This window comes from Ambystoma mexicanum, chromosome 1p (assembly GCF_040938575.1).
Source record: "Ambystoma mexicanum isolate Mex_15411 chromosome 1p, UKY_AmexF1_1, whole genome shotgun sequence".
Lineage (NCBI taxonomy): Eukaryota > Metazoa > Chordata > Amphibia > Caudata > Ambystomatidae > Ambystoma > Ambystoma mexicanum.
Genome location: NC_090921.1, coordinates 124131463 through 124150274, shown reverse-complemented (window position 1 = coordinate 124150274; position 18812 = coordinate 124131463). Strand labels below are relative to the sequence as shown.

Below are 18812 nucleotides of genomic sequence, written 5' to 3'. Positions count from 1 at the left end.
GGGTGAAAACATCGAAGGGACTAAAGGAGAGATGTCAGACTGGAAGTAGCGAAAAGAAAGGTAGGAATTGAATATGAAAACAGAAGACTGATGAGGAAGAATAATGGAGAGGGGGGAGGGTGCAGTATACAGAATGAAAGTTACAGGCTGGCACAGAACTTCTTTTAAAATAAAAGAAATACTTATTTTATTTGGGTAATAGGGTTTGTGCTTCGACCAGAAGAGCCTTACAAAGGGCAAACAGGAAGCAGTGGCTGTACCATTTCTGGGTGCCCTAACAGAGTTATGATGAAAATGTGAGTCGTGATAGGCTGCTTGCTGGTTAGAGGAAGTAAGGTAATGGACATAAAAAGGGGACAAATAACAGAATGGCATGCATAAATAAGCTATGCATGTAAGCATTATGTCAGCAATTGAATTATTACATATTTACATTTGTACTGCAGGATTGTTGGCGCAGGTGCACCGGGGAAGACCAGGGCGATGGGGAGCAGAGGACCCATCCTCACTGGCTAGCAGGTGGACCTTCAGCTTCTTCTTAAGTGCCTCGACTGATGGGACCCCCCTTGATGTCAGACTGGAGAGCATGTCAGTGATGGGGGGGCTGTAAATCAAAGTAGCCAAACCCAATGGCAGCTCAGATGGGACGGGGACCGATGGGTTTTTAGGGGTCAGAGAGCAGAGCACCCAAGCCGGATAGTAGAGAGAAAGGGACTCCGCTAGGTTGGGGAGGGGGGGCGGCAGGGGGAGGGCTGGGCCATGGGCAGAGTTTAAAATAAGGAGCAGACCTTGAAAAGGAAGCAATTCTGCATAGAGAGACACCTTACGTGGCGACCGTATAGCGAGGTAGGAGCAGATCTAAATAGGTTGTACTGAGGATGCAGGTGTTAAGGTTAAATATTTTGTTGAGAAGAGAGAGTGAACAATTAGAGAGGGAGCACCATGAGAAGGCTAGAGTGGTATTCAAGTTACTCAGAACCATGGTTGCGATAGGAGGCTTGCCAGGGTGACAGGCAAGGTGTACACAGATTTTCTTGCGTATAGCCACAGTGCTGTGGGAAAGTGGCGTAGCTTGAGTTTGACGTCGACAAGGATCCCAAGCTGTGGGCGATGGCATGAGTAGGAAAGGAGATAGGGGATGGGAGGGTGTGCTTGGCATTGAAGGATAGAGTAAAGGTGATTTCAGCCTTGGGCGAGTTTAGCCAAGCAACTCAGTGCCATCCAGTGCGGGGGTCGGGGAAGTTGGTCACGTGCTCGGCGATGTCATGGGGGAAGTGTGAGCAAGTAGAAGAAGAACCAAGTATCAGCAAAGTGGTTGTATGAGAAGCCGAAGGCGGAGATGAATTTGCCTGAGGTAGAGGTGGAAAGAGTAAAGGAGGAGTGGGCCTGGAACTGATCCTTGGAAGATGTCCTTTGCGTGGGGGCCGGTGAGGAGGCATTCGAGTTCCAGAAGATGCAGAAGGAGCAGTCGGGGAGATAACTGACCACTCATTTCAGCACAATGCCCTTGACTGCAAGAGAGGAAAGAATTTGAAGGTGGGAGGAATGATCCACAGTGTTGGTGGCAGCAGAGATATTGGGTCGAACGAAGATAGATGAGAAGATACGAGGTAAGCAGTGGGCAGGAGAACTGAGACATGTTTGAGCATCGTCTCAGTGGAGTTTCTCTCGCACAACCCAGATGTGAGGTGATCCCACGGAGCATTTTACAATGGGTAGAAGACATTGTGGTTGAAAGGACCACGCAGAAGGATGCTAGGGTGGTGAAGCAGAAAAGAGACCTATCTGCAGAAAGAGGAATTGTTTTGGTCATCAGTGGGTTTCTTCAACATGGGAATGGCCATGATCCACTTGTATCAGGCTGGGAAGATTCCAGCTAACAGAGAGAGCAGTTGAAAATGAAGAAGCAGTGAGAGCAGGTAACTGATGCAATTCTTTGACTGTTTTGGGTGAAATCGCAACAATAAGAGCAGAGGGTATGTTGGCTGGGTGGAGGATTGGTGTCAGCGCAGCAGGGTAGGTAGTGGACCAGTGTGGTAGTATATAGAAGGTGAGTTAGAGGGTGGTGGAGAGAAGCAATGAGACCAAAGAGTGGTCAAAGTGTCCCGCATTTTTGTGAATTTAAAGGATAAGTAGGAGGCAAACTCATCAGCGGGAAGAAGCAGGGTATGGAGAGAAGTGTGGGAAGGCATACGTGGCCTGGAGGGTCGTGAACAGCTTGCAAGGATGCAAGCAGAGTGGAGATAAGAGCAGACTATAATAAGAAGTTGGTGGAGTCTAGAGCAGGGCAAGAAGACAATATGGTATGAAGGTAAGCAGTGGCGTGAGCTATCCAGCAGCAGCATAAGTGTGCACGCATGGATGTCCTCAGATGTTGGATGACTGGTGAGAGACATGTTCTGGGCGAGAGAGAGTGAAACAGTGAGCCTGGGAATGAAGCCCAAAGGAGATAAGCAGAGCTTTTTGAGCACTGCAAAGGTAAGTTCGATAGAGTGAGCAAGTGGTGGAAGAGAGCGCTTGCGGGGAGGTTCTGGCTTGCTCAAGATAGGTGGCGATGGAGTCAGGCTTGAATTTCTTTTAAGAGAAAGTTTAAAGGAGAAGAGCAACAGTTATCGCGCTAAACTGCAAGTGGACATGTGGTCTATGTGTTTGTCTGTATGAAGAGAAAAGATTGGATCACTTGTTTTTTTGTTTTAAAAATGTGTTTATTAGAACATATTTGCAGTAAAGAGTCATGAAGAGAGTTTTAAGTAAATAGTACTTGATATCTAGGTCCATTTACGTGATAGATGAAATACAAGAAAGAACGATTGGACGGGAAAGAGAGTTAAGCGATTGAGTGAGTGGGCAGAGGTTAGGGTGTCAACGGAGAGAGTTTAAGAGGAAAGGAGGATAGGATGATGCGATCTAGTGGGTTTCCATCGTTGTGGGGAGCTAGGTTGTGTAGATCGACCAGAGAGGCCAAAGAGAGTGCAATACAGCTGTAGTCAATGGGTCTTGGTTATGTTAGTGAGGTTGAGATCACCAGTGATGAGGGGGGGGAACACCAGCTGGGAGAGGTTCAAACAGTTGTTTGAAATTGAGGATAAAAGGTTTGCGGGTGCCAGTTGGGAAGTAGTGGAGCGGCTTAATGACAATGATGTGAGGGAGCAGTTCAATGGAGATGTGTTCAAATGAATGGTGAGCAATGTCAGGGTGAGAAGAGGGAAAACGCGTGTTCCCTGACTGATCATACGACCAACAGCACAACCTTACTTGGCTAGTCAAGGGGTGTGGTATTTGGGAGAGGGTATAAGCGTCAGCTTGGAGGGCAGCCAGCGTGGCAGTGTTAAGCAGAAGAATCCATGTTTCAGTGACAGCCATCACAGAGGTAGTCAGCAATGAGTGGGGTAGATGAGGTTGTGTAGGGTGTAAGTAAGAGGAAGGGCCATATGCATGGTGGATGGGGGCGCAAAGAGAGGGACGGAGAGAGAAGCGAGGTCGGGGGTTATGTGAAGGCCCTAGGGGAGAAGAAAAGAGAGAACACCTAGGAGAATGAGTGATATATATTTTGGAGCATTGCATTTAGATCGGAATGCAAAAAGTAATTGAAAAGGAGTTGAGGGAGTGTGATCAGACTTGAAAGGTTGGTTGGTTGGTGTTGACTTGGCCAGCGGCTGGGAAAGCATCAGGAGCATTTAAGCTCTGTCACAAGCAAACCAAACACAGTTATCTGGGTCACTAATGACCAAAGTACGATTAGTAAGGTCACTGGCAACGACAGGTATTGGGGTGACTAGCGGGTAAACAACAAGTTGCAAGGTCACTAGCAATCAAAAGAGTGAGTGGGGTCATTAGCGGTCAAAAAACCATGGGCTGGGTCACTACTGACCGAAATGCAGTTAGAATGGAAGAGAGTCGGCGCATGCATGCGTGTAGGAGGTAAGGCAGATAAGCAAGGGAGAGAAAGATCAAACGTAGATGTATAAGTGTTAGAAACAGAGAGGAGAAACACTGGGGGTTGGGGGGGTAGACTCTAGACTTCTGAGACTAACACCCAACAGAAATGGGTCCACTGCTACTCACTTGTCATCCTCGTCGTCGGTGGTCTGCCAGCTGTTGCCAAGCTCCTCCGCGTTGTCTGTGGGTTTGCCATTGGGCATTAGATTGTCATTTCCTTCAATCCCATCATAGTTTCCGCAGAGCCCACAGAGCTGGCCATAGTAGGAGCTGCAGAGATAGAGAAGAGGTCACTCACTGTACTGATGTTGCAGAAAGTCCCGCAAGGGCTCTGCCCTACTTTGCCCCAAACCGGTGCCTCCTCCACCCTCTCCAATAGCCCAAACTGAGGGCTTAGACTGTTTCCCTCACAGAACCCTCACAGGGCCTTCTCAGATAATTCCTCAACCAGGGCTTTGTCTGTCTTACTCACGAAATCCCTTATTTAGGGTCTCATGTGTCCCCCTTCAGATAATCTCCCACCCAGAACCTGGTCATCCTCCACTGATAATCCCCCAACCAGGGCCCAGGATGTCCTCCTCAGATAATCTCCCACCCAGAACCTGGTCATCCTCCTCTGATAATCCCCCAACCAGGGCCCAGTATGTCCTCCTCAGATAATCCCATACCCAGGACCTGGTCATCCTCCACTGATAATCCCCCAACCAAGGCCCAGGGTGTCCTCCTCAGGTTAATCTTCCACCCAGGACCTGTCTTCCTCCACTGATAATCCCCAACCAGGGCTCAGTATGTTCTCCTCAGATAATCCCCACCCAGGACATGGTCATCCTCCACTGATAATCCCCCAACCAGGTCCCAGGATGTCCTCCTCAGATAATCTCCCACCCAGGACTTGGTCATCCTCCTCTGATAATCCCCAAACCAGGCCCCTGTATGTCCTCCTCAAATAATCTCCCACCCAGGACTTGGTCATCCTCCACTGATAATCCTCCAACCAGACCCCAGTATGTCCTCCTCAAATAATCTCCCATCCAGGACATGGTTATCCTCCTCTGATAACCACCCAAATTAGCGTCTGGTCTGTCATCCTCAGCTGGCACTTTCTTGTGAGCAGGCAACAGCCTGTGGTGTAGGGGATCCTACTATTAAAGGGAGGCAACAGGTGGCAATCTCATGACCCACCTCACCATATTTCATAGAAGGCCCCTATCTCTTTGTGTAATTCCAGCAACAGGTCTGTTAACCGAAACCCCTTCCTGCACTCTCCTCCTCTGATACTTCTGAGGGATAGGCTGTCTTTCTCAGGGCTCCGGGCCTAGACTCTCACCTCAGATAACACTACAGGCCATCTCCATGGACAACCTTCAGAATGCCGGGCCTCGTTGATCATCCTCATACAATGTCCAAGCAACCAGGCTAACTTTGCCACGCAATGATAACTTTCTGAGGGCTTGATGGCTAGCCGGTCCTCGTCAGATAATCACAGAAGGGCTTCTGGAACGATCTATCCTTACATATTACTTGTGGGCTAAGGCCCAGACTGTCCTCTAATAACCCATTCAAATATATTTTGGCAGCTAATCCTTTGAGGATACTCTGTTTTCCTCAGGTCCCAAGCCCTTTGAGGACTTGGGTCCACCTCCTATGACTCTTCTGAGACACTAGGTCTAGTCTATCCTCTGCCACTCTAAGCCCCCCGTGGCAAGATAGCTGGAGCTCCAGAGACCTGGGAGCCTGCATACGTCACACATTCATCAAGCCCCCTCCACTAACGGAAAAGGGAAACAATATGAACCTGAGGGCCCCAGAATCACTACGTCATCTATTGGATCTCATCCGGCGCCACACAGTGGCCACTAAGTGGCATTGCTGGCAATCCTATACTCTGTCTAACAACAGTAAACATATAAGTGCATTCCGATTGTGACAATCCATTAAACAGCTCCTTTCAGATAGCTGCGGAGAGCGAACCTAGCTCCTACACCGGGAAGGGACAGCCGCCTCAAAAAAGCTGGTCTCCAGTGACGGAAGCCAGATCCATGAAGAAGATTACAGAGAACACTTTTGCGGGTATCGCTTATAGAGTGGGCAAAATATAACAAAGTGTTCAAGGGATTCCCACTCGCCATAAGAGAAGAACCCATCCGCATTAAGCTCCCCTGATCGCTTGCAAGTTACTGACTTTAAATGGAAGCCATTTAACGGGGTCCTGGGTAGCAAGAGCCGGTGTATAGTATTAGGAACCTTAACCAAATAGTCAGCTGTGTCCCTTACCGGAGAGAGTGGGAGGTAGCGCCTAACAGCGGCCTTGCACAGATTTGCATCCTCTCTCATGGAGGCTCACCCTGTCCCAAAAGTCTCCTTTATCAGCCGAATAGGAAACCTAGCTATTGTCTATGGATTCCCAAAACAGTCACAAGAGACTCAAGGTACATGTTATGTAGGCAAGTCACTCAACCTCAACAAGGTATCACTGCCACAACACCGCAATCTGCCAACACACGTGATGCCACCATGCATGGGAGCCTAACCCCTTTACTATCACCCGGCTTCTGGGGTGCTCCTGCCAGCATAAAACCCCAGGAAGACATCCTCATGGAAGAATGCCAAACCCATGTCTTTCATGGACGTCAGCTTAGGTTGTGAACATTAAGGTGGGCCTTGCTATGTGCAAACAGTGCAACCTATTTTCTGTATAGGGAAACATCCACATTTGGGCAATGCTGATCTGGATACCTGTGTGATGAGGCCTGCGAACAGAAACCCTTCTAGGTTGCAATGCGCACCAATACATCCACGCTACCAGAGCTCATGAAGCCTTACACATTTGTGCACAGAAACGTAGCGTAGTGTGGTCCCACAAATTCGGAGGATGTAGGGCAAAGTAAAGCATATACAAGGAAAGGCATTAAGAGATATCATGGGACTAAAGGTGGCCCTTACTTGGGCACGATGATCTCCAAGTAGTGGTTTCCATCCCAGCGCACAGTCAGTCCGAAGGTGGTCTGCACCACGACGTACTGGCCACTCTGGGCAATGGTCGTGGTGCGGCTGGGGCTGTTCGGGAGAGTCACCCTCTTGTCGTTGATCTAGAAGAAAACAGTGAGTGCAAAGCTGGTAAAAGTGAGCAGGTGTGACCTGTGGACCAACAGCGACACGTAACAACGACCATGTCCTTCAACCAGTTACAGTGGTAGATTGGGATTCTAGGCAAGGTCCTTTTTCTTCTGCCATGTGCTTCCTCTGATTGGCTGGGGACGAGGTAGTTGCCTATCAGACAGCACCAGAGCTCATGGCTTTAGAATATTATTTAGGTTGTGCACAATATTTCCCTGGATGTTACCTCCATTATGCAGGACATTTCTCAGATTGTGCCAGCACACTACTTGGGACAATTCTCACAAGAATACCATGTTTTCATTTAACACTTTGTGCCAGAGTCCACCTGCCTCTAAATGATGCAATAATACACAATATTAGCACACGGATGCCATCATTGACCGCCTCTCTGCCAATTAGAATGCTCGGAATGCAGTCAATAACTATTGATATTGGTGGCATTGCAAACGTTCTGCCTTGAGAAGCAGACAGGAGACAGCAGTGCCCTTTCCTCGCAGGATGTCTTTGGGGGATGTTATTTTCACTTCACCTTCCACGTGACAGACACCATCAAATATAGCACAAAAAACACTAACACTTGGAAAAATGCTTGCACTTTCGAAAAGAGCAACCATTTGCATTCTCATTACAGCTCATACATGCTCAGGTTGAAAGAGTTCCTGCTCAACTCAGCATACAACTAAAATGCTTGCCCTATAAGGAAAATGTCGTTATTTAAATACTACAATATAAGACCATATTCACTTTACTAAAATGGTTTGTCCAATTACTTTACTCACTAATAAAGTAACAACTCCAAAACCTATGTTGCTATTACCACTCTGTGTTGCAAGTCTTACTGACCTCTGATGGGATAATTATTGCTTGGAATAATGACCATTCCCCAACGTATAGCTTTTGTTGAAGGCAGCTCCTAAACCCGCATTAATGAACCCAAAAAGGCTATATCATTGGACAAGTTGGATTTTACTCAGTTTGGGCGGCATCAAAGGTTTGAGGGACTGTGACAGCCCCTGCAGGTTTTAGAGCAATGACTGTAGGTTGCACACAGACATCTGGGGCATGTTCTTAACTAGCTGAGCTATCTCACTGCCAGAAGGATGCTATTGCAGACACTACTCGGGAGGATATCTCAGGGACAACGCGCTCGCCATGGAAGTAAGACGACGTGAGGCATCACAGGCTCGATCCCTGGGTCTGCGCTTAGAAACCTCTGGGTATTAAGCGCGTCATAAATAACCAATTACAATTGCAATTCCATTCCTTAGGATTCTACTGGAGATGACACTCAAGCCATTCTCAGAGTGCTATTGGATGTTATGGATGCTACTCAGGAGACTGCAGGATAATACTTACAACCTATTAAGGATGTTTCCCAAGACATTACCCAGGACATGCTACTCAGAATGTTATACTGGATGTTACTTAGGCTAATAGCTAGAACATTACTCTGTACACAAATCAGACAGTAATTGGTTATTTATGTCGCGCTTCATACCCAGAAGTTTCAAAGCACGAACCCGGGGATCGGTTGAACATGTGTTGCTCCGTGTCGTCTTAATTCGAAGGCGAGCCCGTTGCCCCTGAGCTATCCTCCCGAGAGTGACTTCAAATGTTCCTAAGGATATGACTCAGGAGTTAGCCTAGGACCCTAGTTACACACAAGCCAAGACTCAGGAGTTTACATGAGACATTAGCGAGGGAATTATTTATAACTGTAATCATGAGGTCAATGAGGACATTACGCAGGACTCAGGACATAGCTTGGGTTGAGAAAGATGCTGGTGAAATTACATGGGCGTTTATGAGGATGTCACTCAAATACATCACTTGTGATGATACTCAGCGCCTTAATTAGGATGTTGCACAAGATGCTACTGGCAAATGTAAGTTGAGGTTGTACATATTCCGTCATTCAATATGTTTCACAGATCACAATTTAAGACTTTACTCAGGAAGTTACTCTGAACATTAATCTGGATGTACACAGGACCTTTCTTAGTCCATTACATATTTCTCTTCTGGATATTACGTTGGATGCAGGACAGGTTGTTAACAAGGATGTCAATCAGTAAATTACCCATAATCCACCATTCCTAATTTGAGCTCATATCAAAATGTGTGGTGAGGACTGGCAAGTTTTTGGCATATGTACAAGCCTGCCCGGCATACCCCTGCCAAGCTCTAAAGTCCCCCCACTTACAAGTGTCCTGCGGCTCTTCATAAGAGTGATGGTAACACGGTTATCCACAGTGATGTACACCTTACGCAGGTAGGAACCATCCACCTGCCCCCGCTCCTCATTTTTCCCCTCCACGCTGAACCATGGTCCTGGAAAAGGAGCACAATACAAAACATAAAATACTGTGCGGCGATCAGAAAAGAGATGCCTAGTGATACCCAATGATACCCAGGCCTCTCCAGAGGAATATCCTCATGGGATGCGATGGAAATTGCCATTCAATCTTTAGCGTCTCCCAGAATATCCTCACACTGCATGCATTTCATATCCCATTCACTCTCTAAAAAAGTACTGGATGGTTCCCCGACCCTAGAGTACACACCTGTATAGTTCCTGCAGGCTCTGGCCAGTGTGTAGGTACATGTACCCATGAAACTCAGCAGCCGCCCATCGAAACTCATGTAATGAGGGTCACCAGCAACGTAACAGGAGGCTTCAGCTATGAGAGACAAAGTAAAAGGGAGAGGCATGAGAAGAAAAAAGAGAGAATGAATAGAAAGAGAGAAAGAAAGCAGGAGGTAAAAGGTTAAACAAGAGAAGAGAATACAATAAAAAAGGCATGAGAGTCAAAGACAAACAAGAACACAAAGAAGGAATAAGAGAAAGAAGGACAAAGAAAAGACGAACATTAGGAAAGAATTACATCATGAGTGGAAGAGAATTGGGATAAAAAACGAAGAAGAAAGAAATATTCTTTGGAAGAGACCAATTATGTAAAAATATAGAACAGAAGACCCATTAATAATGGAGCACAAAGAAAGTACTTAGGAAATACATTAGGGAAAAGGGTTAATAAAAAAGTAAATAAAAGACAAGACAGAAGATGATGAACACATCAACAAAGACAAAACAGAAAGAAAATGGTCAGATGTTAAGGAATTAAAACTTAACATAACAGGGAATAGGAACACTCAGACACCTTACACTCAGACACCTTAATGGAAGATGGCACAGGCATTTCAGGGAGGGAGTGGACGGGGGCAATATGGGTAAATCAGGCCACATGAAATAAGAATTAACCAAAATGGGCAAAGGGACAAGGTGGTGAAGAAAAAAGGAATTCAACAATAGTTCGACACAGTAGACCAGCAGGCATTCACGGATACCCTACATTGGCGCATAGGGACATGCAACCTTTTCCTGCGCAGGTTCAAGTCCTACCTCACCAACCACCAGCAGTTTGTTCAGATGGACTCCTCTAGATCACCAATGCTACCCATCACCTGCGGAGTCCCACAGGGTTCCATCCTCTCCCCAGTGATCTTCAATCTATACATGGAACCGCTTGGAGCCCTCCCAGCCACAGACAACGTCCACATCCAACAATACACCAACAACACAAAGCTATCAGTCAAGATTGACTCCATCAAGGACATTCACAGGCTCAAAACCTGCCTCTCGCTGGTCCAGTCTTGGATGTCCAGTGCATACTTGAAGCTCAACCCCTCCAAGACCAAATTCCTACTCTTCACCAAAAACATAGCACGCCCAGACATACAGACCTGGCTATCAACCATGAACCCTGAGGGATTAACACCAGAGCTCCCCTCCTCCGCCAAGTCCCTCGGGTTTCACATCGACAGACAGCTCTACTTCAAGACACACCTAGCTAAGAAAACTCAGGTATCCGCTCTCCCTTCTACAGACAGCCAAGCCTGTTACCGTTCAAGCACTTTCGTCGTCCTCCCTTGTACCCATAAGAAGTGTCCTGCATGCGGCTGTACGCCTCATGAAGGGTCTATGCACATAGGACCACATCACCCCGGCCCTCATCAACCTTCACTGGCTCCCATTGCACATACAAATCACCTGCAAGTATTGCTGCATCATCTATAAGGCACTCACCATCAAGTCACCCAGCTACCTTATGGCGAAACTCCGCATCTACGGCAGACAGCACACCACCAGAAGCCAGGACACGTGCAGACCCAAAATACGCTGCTGCAAAAAGGAAAGGGCCAGAAAACAGGGCTTCTCTGCCTACGTCCCAAGGCTATGGAACCTCCTCCCCATCAGCATCAGTCTCGCCCCCACACTCCTACAATTCAGAAAAGAACTCAAGACCCACTGCTTCAAGGAGTCTTTCCTCCTCAACACCAAGGCCATCACATCACCCTCCGCGCCACCTGACTCGCTAGACGCCGTACGCCCCGCTCCTCTCCGCCACCCTGTACAACTGTACCCTCCTCTGTGCCCATCTGTATCCTACCCCCGCTGTATATCTGTTCTGTTGTTATCTCTGAAAAGCACTCTGTTATGCATCTGTACTGTTGTACACCTCCATAAAGCACTCCGTTGTGTATCTGTATTGTTGTATACCTCTGTAAAGTGCTCCGTTGCTTCTCAAAGCTAGGTCAACGCCCAATAAATATAATAATAATAATAACAGTGCCTCAGAGGCAGACAGCATGGAGGGTGGGGGACAATAAGGAAGTCAGGAAGCAAAGGGCCCAGGGAGAAGGCAAAGGGAAGTGAGGAAGAGAACGGATGAACTCCAGCAAAATGCATAGGCATAAACCGCAACCAAAAAAGACCAGCAACGGCAGAGAGGGCCCAGTGCAGAGGGCTGAGGAGACCCGGAAGAGGCGCAGATACTGGCCTCTGAGAGTCAGGCCCTCTCCTTCCTCTGTTAGGCTAGGCGCTCCCCGGTGAGTTACCTGTCGGGTGGCAGGCGTGGACTCCGTTCAGGATGCCGCAGAATTCCTTGTCCGAGCACTGCCAGGCCTGGCAGGAAGTCTTGTTCTCGCCTTCACAGCTGCACCTCTGTGAGCAATCAGCCTCATACCACTGCTCGCCGGGCTGGGAATAAGAGGGCAGAGGTCACATGACTGGTAATGGTACACTCCAATGGTGGAGCTTCCCGCACATATGGTTCAATGCAAAGCCAAAATCAAGCCATTTCATGAGAGCTACGCTGACTCTCTCCATCCAATTAGCAATTAAAACTTTCATAAAGATTGTTTAGAGATTTCAGAATGTATTGGAAGTTAAAATGTACATTAAACATTTAGATTTAATTATAGGTATGTATCCACCCCCCAGGCTTTACAGCTGTGCACCTTTAAATAACCAGATCATTTATGTTACAAATGTGACTATATGCTATTGTGCAGGCAACAATAATCCACAGGAACCTTCTTGCGCTTGACAGTAATTAGATAAATCCCGGGTAGCAAAGATTTAAGCAAAAAATGTTTTAGAATGCGATACAAATATATAACAGGTGGAATGGATAATTGTTTCGGAAATGTTGCTTAGGTTTCCTGTAATAATTCCCAACTATTCAACCTTCTAGATTTTTATGTCACCAGAAGCCAAGGGCATTATTTAAGCAATATGACCCAAGCGGCGGGGGCATTACTGACTCAGGTAATGCCCCGGGGCCCATAGTTATAGTCCCGATCGAAGCGAGGGCCTTAACGAAGGCCCCGGGGCATTACCTGAGTCGGTTATGCCCCCGCCGCTCTGGTCATATTGCTATTAGTACCCTGCCCCACATTATGTGCGTGACCGGGACACTAAAAGAAACAACCCAGAAAATGGCCGCCATGCAAAGGGAAGTGTTCCCAGAGCGTCCGCTCCCAAAAAAGAAAAAGAAGCAGAAGGTAAGTGAGATTGGGAGGGAGGGGAAGAAAAAAAAATAATAAACGTACCTGCGTCCCCGGCGGGGAACGATGGAAGCTTCCAGCCGCGTGGAGGCGTGGAGCGGGGATGGCCCGCTGCTGGAGGCTGCTATCGTCCCCCACCGGGGACGGAGGAGCAAGCAGGTAAGTGGGGTAGAGAGGGCAGGGAGGAGGGAGGGAAAGGAAGAAAAAAAAAAAAAGCTTACCGGAGTCTCCGGCGGGGGACGAAGGCAATCTCTCAGCTGTCTGGAGGCTTGGAGCGGGGATGGCCCCGCTTCGAGCCTCCTCATTGGCCGAGGGGCTGCCACGCCTCCCGCCGAGGACAAGGCAGCTGGAATCCCGGCCGAGAATCAAAGGATTCTCGGCTGGGTAAGGAACCGGCGAGAGCCAATCAGAATGCGTGTTGCATTCTGCTTGACTCTCGCCGGGTACTAATGGACCAAATTCCACAATTACAGATTATGATGTGGGACTGCTTAAACTCATTTGCTGTGCTAATATTTTTGGGGCTTATACTTTGTAACTATTCACTTAAAAACAATTATGTTTCACTGCTCTTATTTTGCAGGATCTATGTGATCGCTGCGCGGAATTAAATTATGACGACCAAAAATGTCGGAGCCGAAAATGGCAGATGGCTCATCGCAGTGATCACCTAGATCCCTTTTACCCGCATTCCGCTTACCCGCTAACCCCTTTATCCCTACTTACTTTTCTGCAGCAAAAATCTTTCTGATGCCGCGACTCCCCGTGATGTCAGTTCACCCAAAGTGGGTCAGAACTGGCGCTGCAGGGTGCTTTTTTGTTTTTAGGGAACTTTATTGTCCCCCCGCCATTCATGTAATATAAATGGGGGACACCTCCGCAACCACCAAATTCAGCATTTTTCCCCCAAGATTTTCTCGGAATACAGAGGTGCACTTTTTGGGCTATTTCACGTTATACACGTTTACATGCATGTGGAAACTGTAAAGAGGAGTATTCCTGTCCACCAGTATGATCAATTAATTGATTTCATAAGTATTGTCATCAATTAGGTGTCAGACATTGATTGACCCTAATCCAAATCTTACGAGTAAAGAGAGGGCCTGTGGGACATAGGCACCAGGCACCGCATGAGGATGTTTTTATGTAATTAATTACTGCCAACTGACAAAAACATTTGACCCGCAGCTTATTATTCATGACACAAATAATATATTAGTCCATTTAAGTAAGGCATTTTCAGCTTAAAAAAGAGACTCATAACAGAACTGCAGGAGAAACATTAACGATCAGGTATGAATGGTGTTAAATCACAAGTCCTGGGGAAGCACAATGTGCGAAACAAGTGTGCTCCTTAATGCAGACTAAAATATATTGACTCTCTTGATGTCCCAAATGAGTGTTCATTAGGGTGACCAGGTTTTCAACAAAAAAAAAACCGGACGGGCTATGGAAATATAAGTAGGACTAAAGAAAATACACATTCGACTTTAGTCCTACTTCTGTTTTGTTGGCCCGTTGCAGGGGTCATTGGAAGAGAGCGCCGGGGAGGGGAAGGGGGAGGAAATGGTGGTGTGAAAAGCATTTCACGCCCCCATTCTCACTGGAAAAGTTGTGCCGGGACCCGATTTCGGGATTTCGAAAAAAACGGCAAAAAAGGTCCGTAATCAAAACCCCGGACGGGGTTTATAAACTAAAAAAACTCCCGGGACCCCGGAACATCTGGTGATTTTCCCGGACTGTCCCGGGAAAACCCGGACGTCTGGTCACCTTAGTGTTCATGCTTCTCACATAAGACAGACACATAGAAGCCTCCAGCCACCTGGCCCTTAAGGTCCTTAAGGTCCAGCTGCCGACCAAGCACTGGGCCCAGAGACTGTGCCAGTCCTTGCCTTCCCATCCAGTTATCCTACCCTTCCTTTTTATAAGAAAGAAGGAAAGGAAGAAAGAAGGAAAGATGGAAAGCACGAAAGCAAGAAAGAAAGCAAGAAAGAATCAAACTAAGTAACAAAGAAAGAAAGAAAGATGGAGACAAATTGAGGGGGAATAAAATGGAGAGAAAAACTAAAAAATCAAAGAAGGGCAAAATTCAGACAGAAAGAAAGGCAAGGCTGACACCAACTCAGGCCCCTTGGTCACGTACACATTATAAAATGACCCTGTTTGGACACTAATAAACCCTTCCCACCATCTTAAATGAACACTGCTGTAAACATGTGCAAATCTAGTGTATCTGTAGTGTAAGCACTACTTAAAACTATGATTGATCAAAAACGTATAAGTGATCTGGAATAGTGCTAATCCATAGGACAATGATGTGCCAGATCTCCTTGGTACCATGGTGGGTCAGGGGATCAGGTGTAAGGAATTTTACCTCTTCTGTTTTGCTTTTACTCTTGCTTTCCCCCTTGACCGTCGCATCCCCTCTCTCTCTCCCCTCATTGTCACCCTCATTCTCTCCTTCTCTGGTATTTTACACAATGCTGTATTAATATGGGTGGAGGAAGGATGTTGGCGATCAGAACCCCCGAAATAGGCGAGTTTCACTATTTCCATTTAAACTTCTAAAGGACTTGGTTGTTCCTGAGTATCTCAAAAACAGCCAAATGCAACTTCACCAAATTTGCCACTCTGTCAGAACATACTTAAATCTCTATGCTAGCTTTTTTAAGCAAGCATTGGCAGTGCCAACAGTTTGGGCTTCTGGGTAGGCATGGGAAAGGCACTTGCCAGGCACTGTTGATGGTAACAGCTGCAAAATGGTGCAAGTACCCAGGGGTTTAACAGCAATAGTTTTGGCTTATAGGTGGCGCTAATGTGCCACATAATAGCCCAAAAATAAAAACGTGAAGCACTATTCACCAGTTTTACAAACAGTAGAGATAAATCACATACTTAGATCTGGCTATCGCTATCCAGTTATTTGTTATTAATATTATTATCATTATTATAATTATCATTATTAATATGGCATTTATTGAGCACGGACCTAGCTTCGAGAAGCAACGGAGCACTTTTTAGAGGTAACAACAGAACAGATATACAGCGGGGGTAGGATACAGAAGGGCACAGAGGAGGGGTGCAGAAGTACATGGTGGCAGCGAGGAGAGGGGTGGACGGCGTCTAACGAGTCGGGGGATATGGAGGGGCAGGCGACGTGATGGCCTAGGTGTTGAGGAGGAAAGACTCCGTGAAGAGGTGGGTCTTGAGTTCTTTTCTGAACTGTAGGAGCGTGGGAGCTAGTCTGATGCTGAAGGGGAGGAGGTTTCCTCGTCTTGGGGCATAGGCAGAGAAGGCTTGTTTTCTGGTCCTTTTTTCTTTCAGCTGCGAATTTCAAGTCTGCACGTGTCCTGGCTTCTAGTGGTGCACGGTCCGCCGGAGATGCTTAGATTCTCTGTGAGGTAGCTGGGTGACTTGAGGGCGACTGCCTTATAGATGAAGCAGAAAACCTTGAAGGTGATATGTGCGTGTAGTGGGAGCCAGTGAAGGTTGATGAAGGCTGGGGTGATGTGGTCATATCTCCGTAAACCCTTGATGAGGTGTGCGGCCATGTGTAGGACACCTCTGAGGGGCACAACGGAGGACGACGGGAGGCCTTCAAGGAGGTCATTGCTCCCATCCGTGTGAGATGGGACCAGTGCTTGAACAGTGGATCTAAAGCGGCCAACAGGGAGAAAGGGTTTGACTTTCTGCAGAAGGGAGAGCTGATACTAAGCTGTCTGAGTTTTCTTAGCTATGTGTGTCTTGAAGGAGAGATATTTGTCGGTGTGGCACCCGAGAGACTTGGCGCAAGCGGTGAGCTCGGGTGTGTAGCCCTCATCGTTCAGGGTTGATAGCCAGGTCTGTGTGTCTGGGTGCTCGCTGTTGTTGGTGAGGAGAAGGAATCCAGTATTGGAGGGGTCGAGCTTCAAGTATGCATTGGACATTCAAGACTGGATCGGCGATATGAGCCTTTGGATGTCCTTGATAGAGTCGATCTTGATGTTTAGCTGTTTGTTGTCCGTGTAGTGGTGGATGTGGATGTTGTACATGGCAAGGAGTGCTCCCAGCGTTTCCATGTATAGATTTAATATTACTGAGGTGAGGGTCAAACCCTGTGGGACTCCACAGGTGACTGGTAGCATTGGCGATCTAGAGGAGTCAATCTGGACAAACTGCTGTTGTTGCGACTGTAAGCACAAGAGGTCCCAACATTCTACATCTCCAATCCTGTATCCTCTAACCTTCTTATCAAACAATTACCCCATTTTCAAAAATATGTCTTTTTCCTGCTCTCAATTTCTTGCCAAATTGTGTTAAAATTGGTTAAGTGGGTGCACAGGTTGCGGATGGTGATGAAAACGGATAGAGGACAAAAATATAACATTACAAAACAATGTCAAGTTACTGATCATACTTAAATAGAGGGTCGTCAAGGTTTCAGAAGCCTCCAATAACTTGACCCTCACTGACTGCAACATACTATGACTATACACTGGGTCTCGAGCGAGAGGGCTATGCAAGACGTGTTGCACAGGCATCTTGAACTGTGGCTCTCAAGACTTTTCAACATTTGTTATAAATACCATAACGAGTGGCTAGGACATATAGCTCTTCAATTCCACGGAGGGGTACTGATGATATGTTAAGGAAAAGAAACACGATGGGCCACATGTAGGGTGGATTGCAACTATCACCAGCACTCAAAATTGCATTATTGGACCACAATACACCAAGAATGGAAAGAAAACTTTCATGTATATTACTTTCATGTATATTATTTGAAACATCAAATGGAAAATATGTATATGAAAACTGTACAAAAATATAGGAATGGTTCAAGGCACAGAACGGTAAGTGGATCTCATGCTGAATTAATGGAGTAATGGCGGGTCTGCATCAGATATGAATTTACCTGGTAATAATGCCCTTGGTAGTTGCACCCACACTGGTCGCTTGGCACGCACAGTCCTCCACTGAGCACAAATCCTGCTTTGCAGTGGCAGCCTTCCAAACATGGCTGGTCGCATGGCAAAGCCTTGAGTTTGGAGCAGCTGGACGGGCAGGCTGGGCCGCAGGGGTGATACTGGCTGTTGGGTGGGCAGCGGGTGGCTGTGGAAATGAGAAGATGTAACAGGTAAACTCTGTGTCGATCTATAAATATCAAACTGGTCAAAAGGATGGCTAGTTTGAGGGACAATTAGAATGAAATTAGGCTAGGACTCCACCTCAAAGTCTTGATTGTATGGGCCATGAGCAACAAAGCTAGAGTTCGTCAAGAAGAGATGAAGTATTCACTAAAAGCTGAGCATTATGCTCTCCCAGTGGGAGAATTAGAACAACTTATTACAGTTAGAGAAAGGAGGCCAATTACATACACAAAAGGAAGAGATTGACAACTAGTGGAGAAGAGCTTCCAATTATAAAGAGGAAAGAGCAATGAAAGGCAAAGCTAGAACGAAAGACCAAGATACAGCAGAAGAGCCACCATGGATAGAACTAGGAGACCCGTCATAGACAGCTAGAATCAGTCGCTAAAGGCTAAACTAGACGTTGCCATGGCTAGAACTAAGAAACCTAAAGACAGAGCTAGGACTAGCAATTAACTGCCAAGCTAGAAGACTCACCTTGGATAGAAATAGGTGACCTATCTAATACATGGATACAATTGACAACTAAAGACCAAGCTGGAAGAGTCGACAACGATAGGCCGAGGTGACGTATCAAAATAACCGCTACAATCAGTAATTAAAGGCCAAACTAGAAAAGCTGCCATAAAAGGAACAAGGAGTGTCATCATATGCATAACTAGGATCAGCAACAGCCATATGCTAAACTAGGTGACCTATTAAAGACACTGTTTAAATTTACAATAAAAGACCAAGCTAGAAAAGTCACCATAGATAGGTCTACATGACCAAACA

At 46.7% G+C, this 18812-nt stretch overlaps 1 protein-coding gene across 1 annotated transcript in view; it reads right to left on the bottom strand.

The window, feature by feature from the left end:
* Positions 1–18812, bottom strand: part of LOC138457973 (IgGFc-binding protein-like) — a 344303-nt gene that overhangs the window by 105425 nt on the left and 220066 nt on the right. Inside the window, exons 67-72 of the mRNA XM_069607205.1 lie at positions 17804–18000; positions 11959–12100; positions 9624–9740; positions 9263–9390; positions 6883–7028; positions 4066–4209 (exon numbers count right to left, since the gene is read on the bottom strand). Of these exons, the coding sequence (XP_069463306.1) occupies positions 4066–4209; positions 6883–7028; positions 9263–9390; positions 9624–9740; positions 11959–12100; positions 17804–18000 (874 nt within the window). The remainder of the gene's footprint in view (positions 1–4065; positions 4210–6882; positions 7029–9262; positions 9391–9623; positions 9741–11958; positions 12101–17803; positions 18001–18812) is intronic.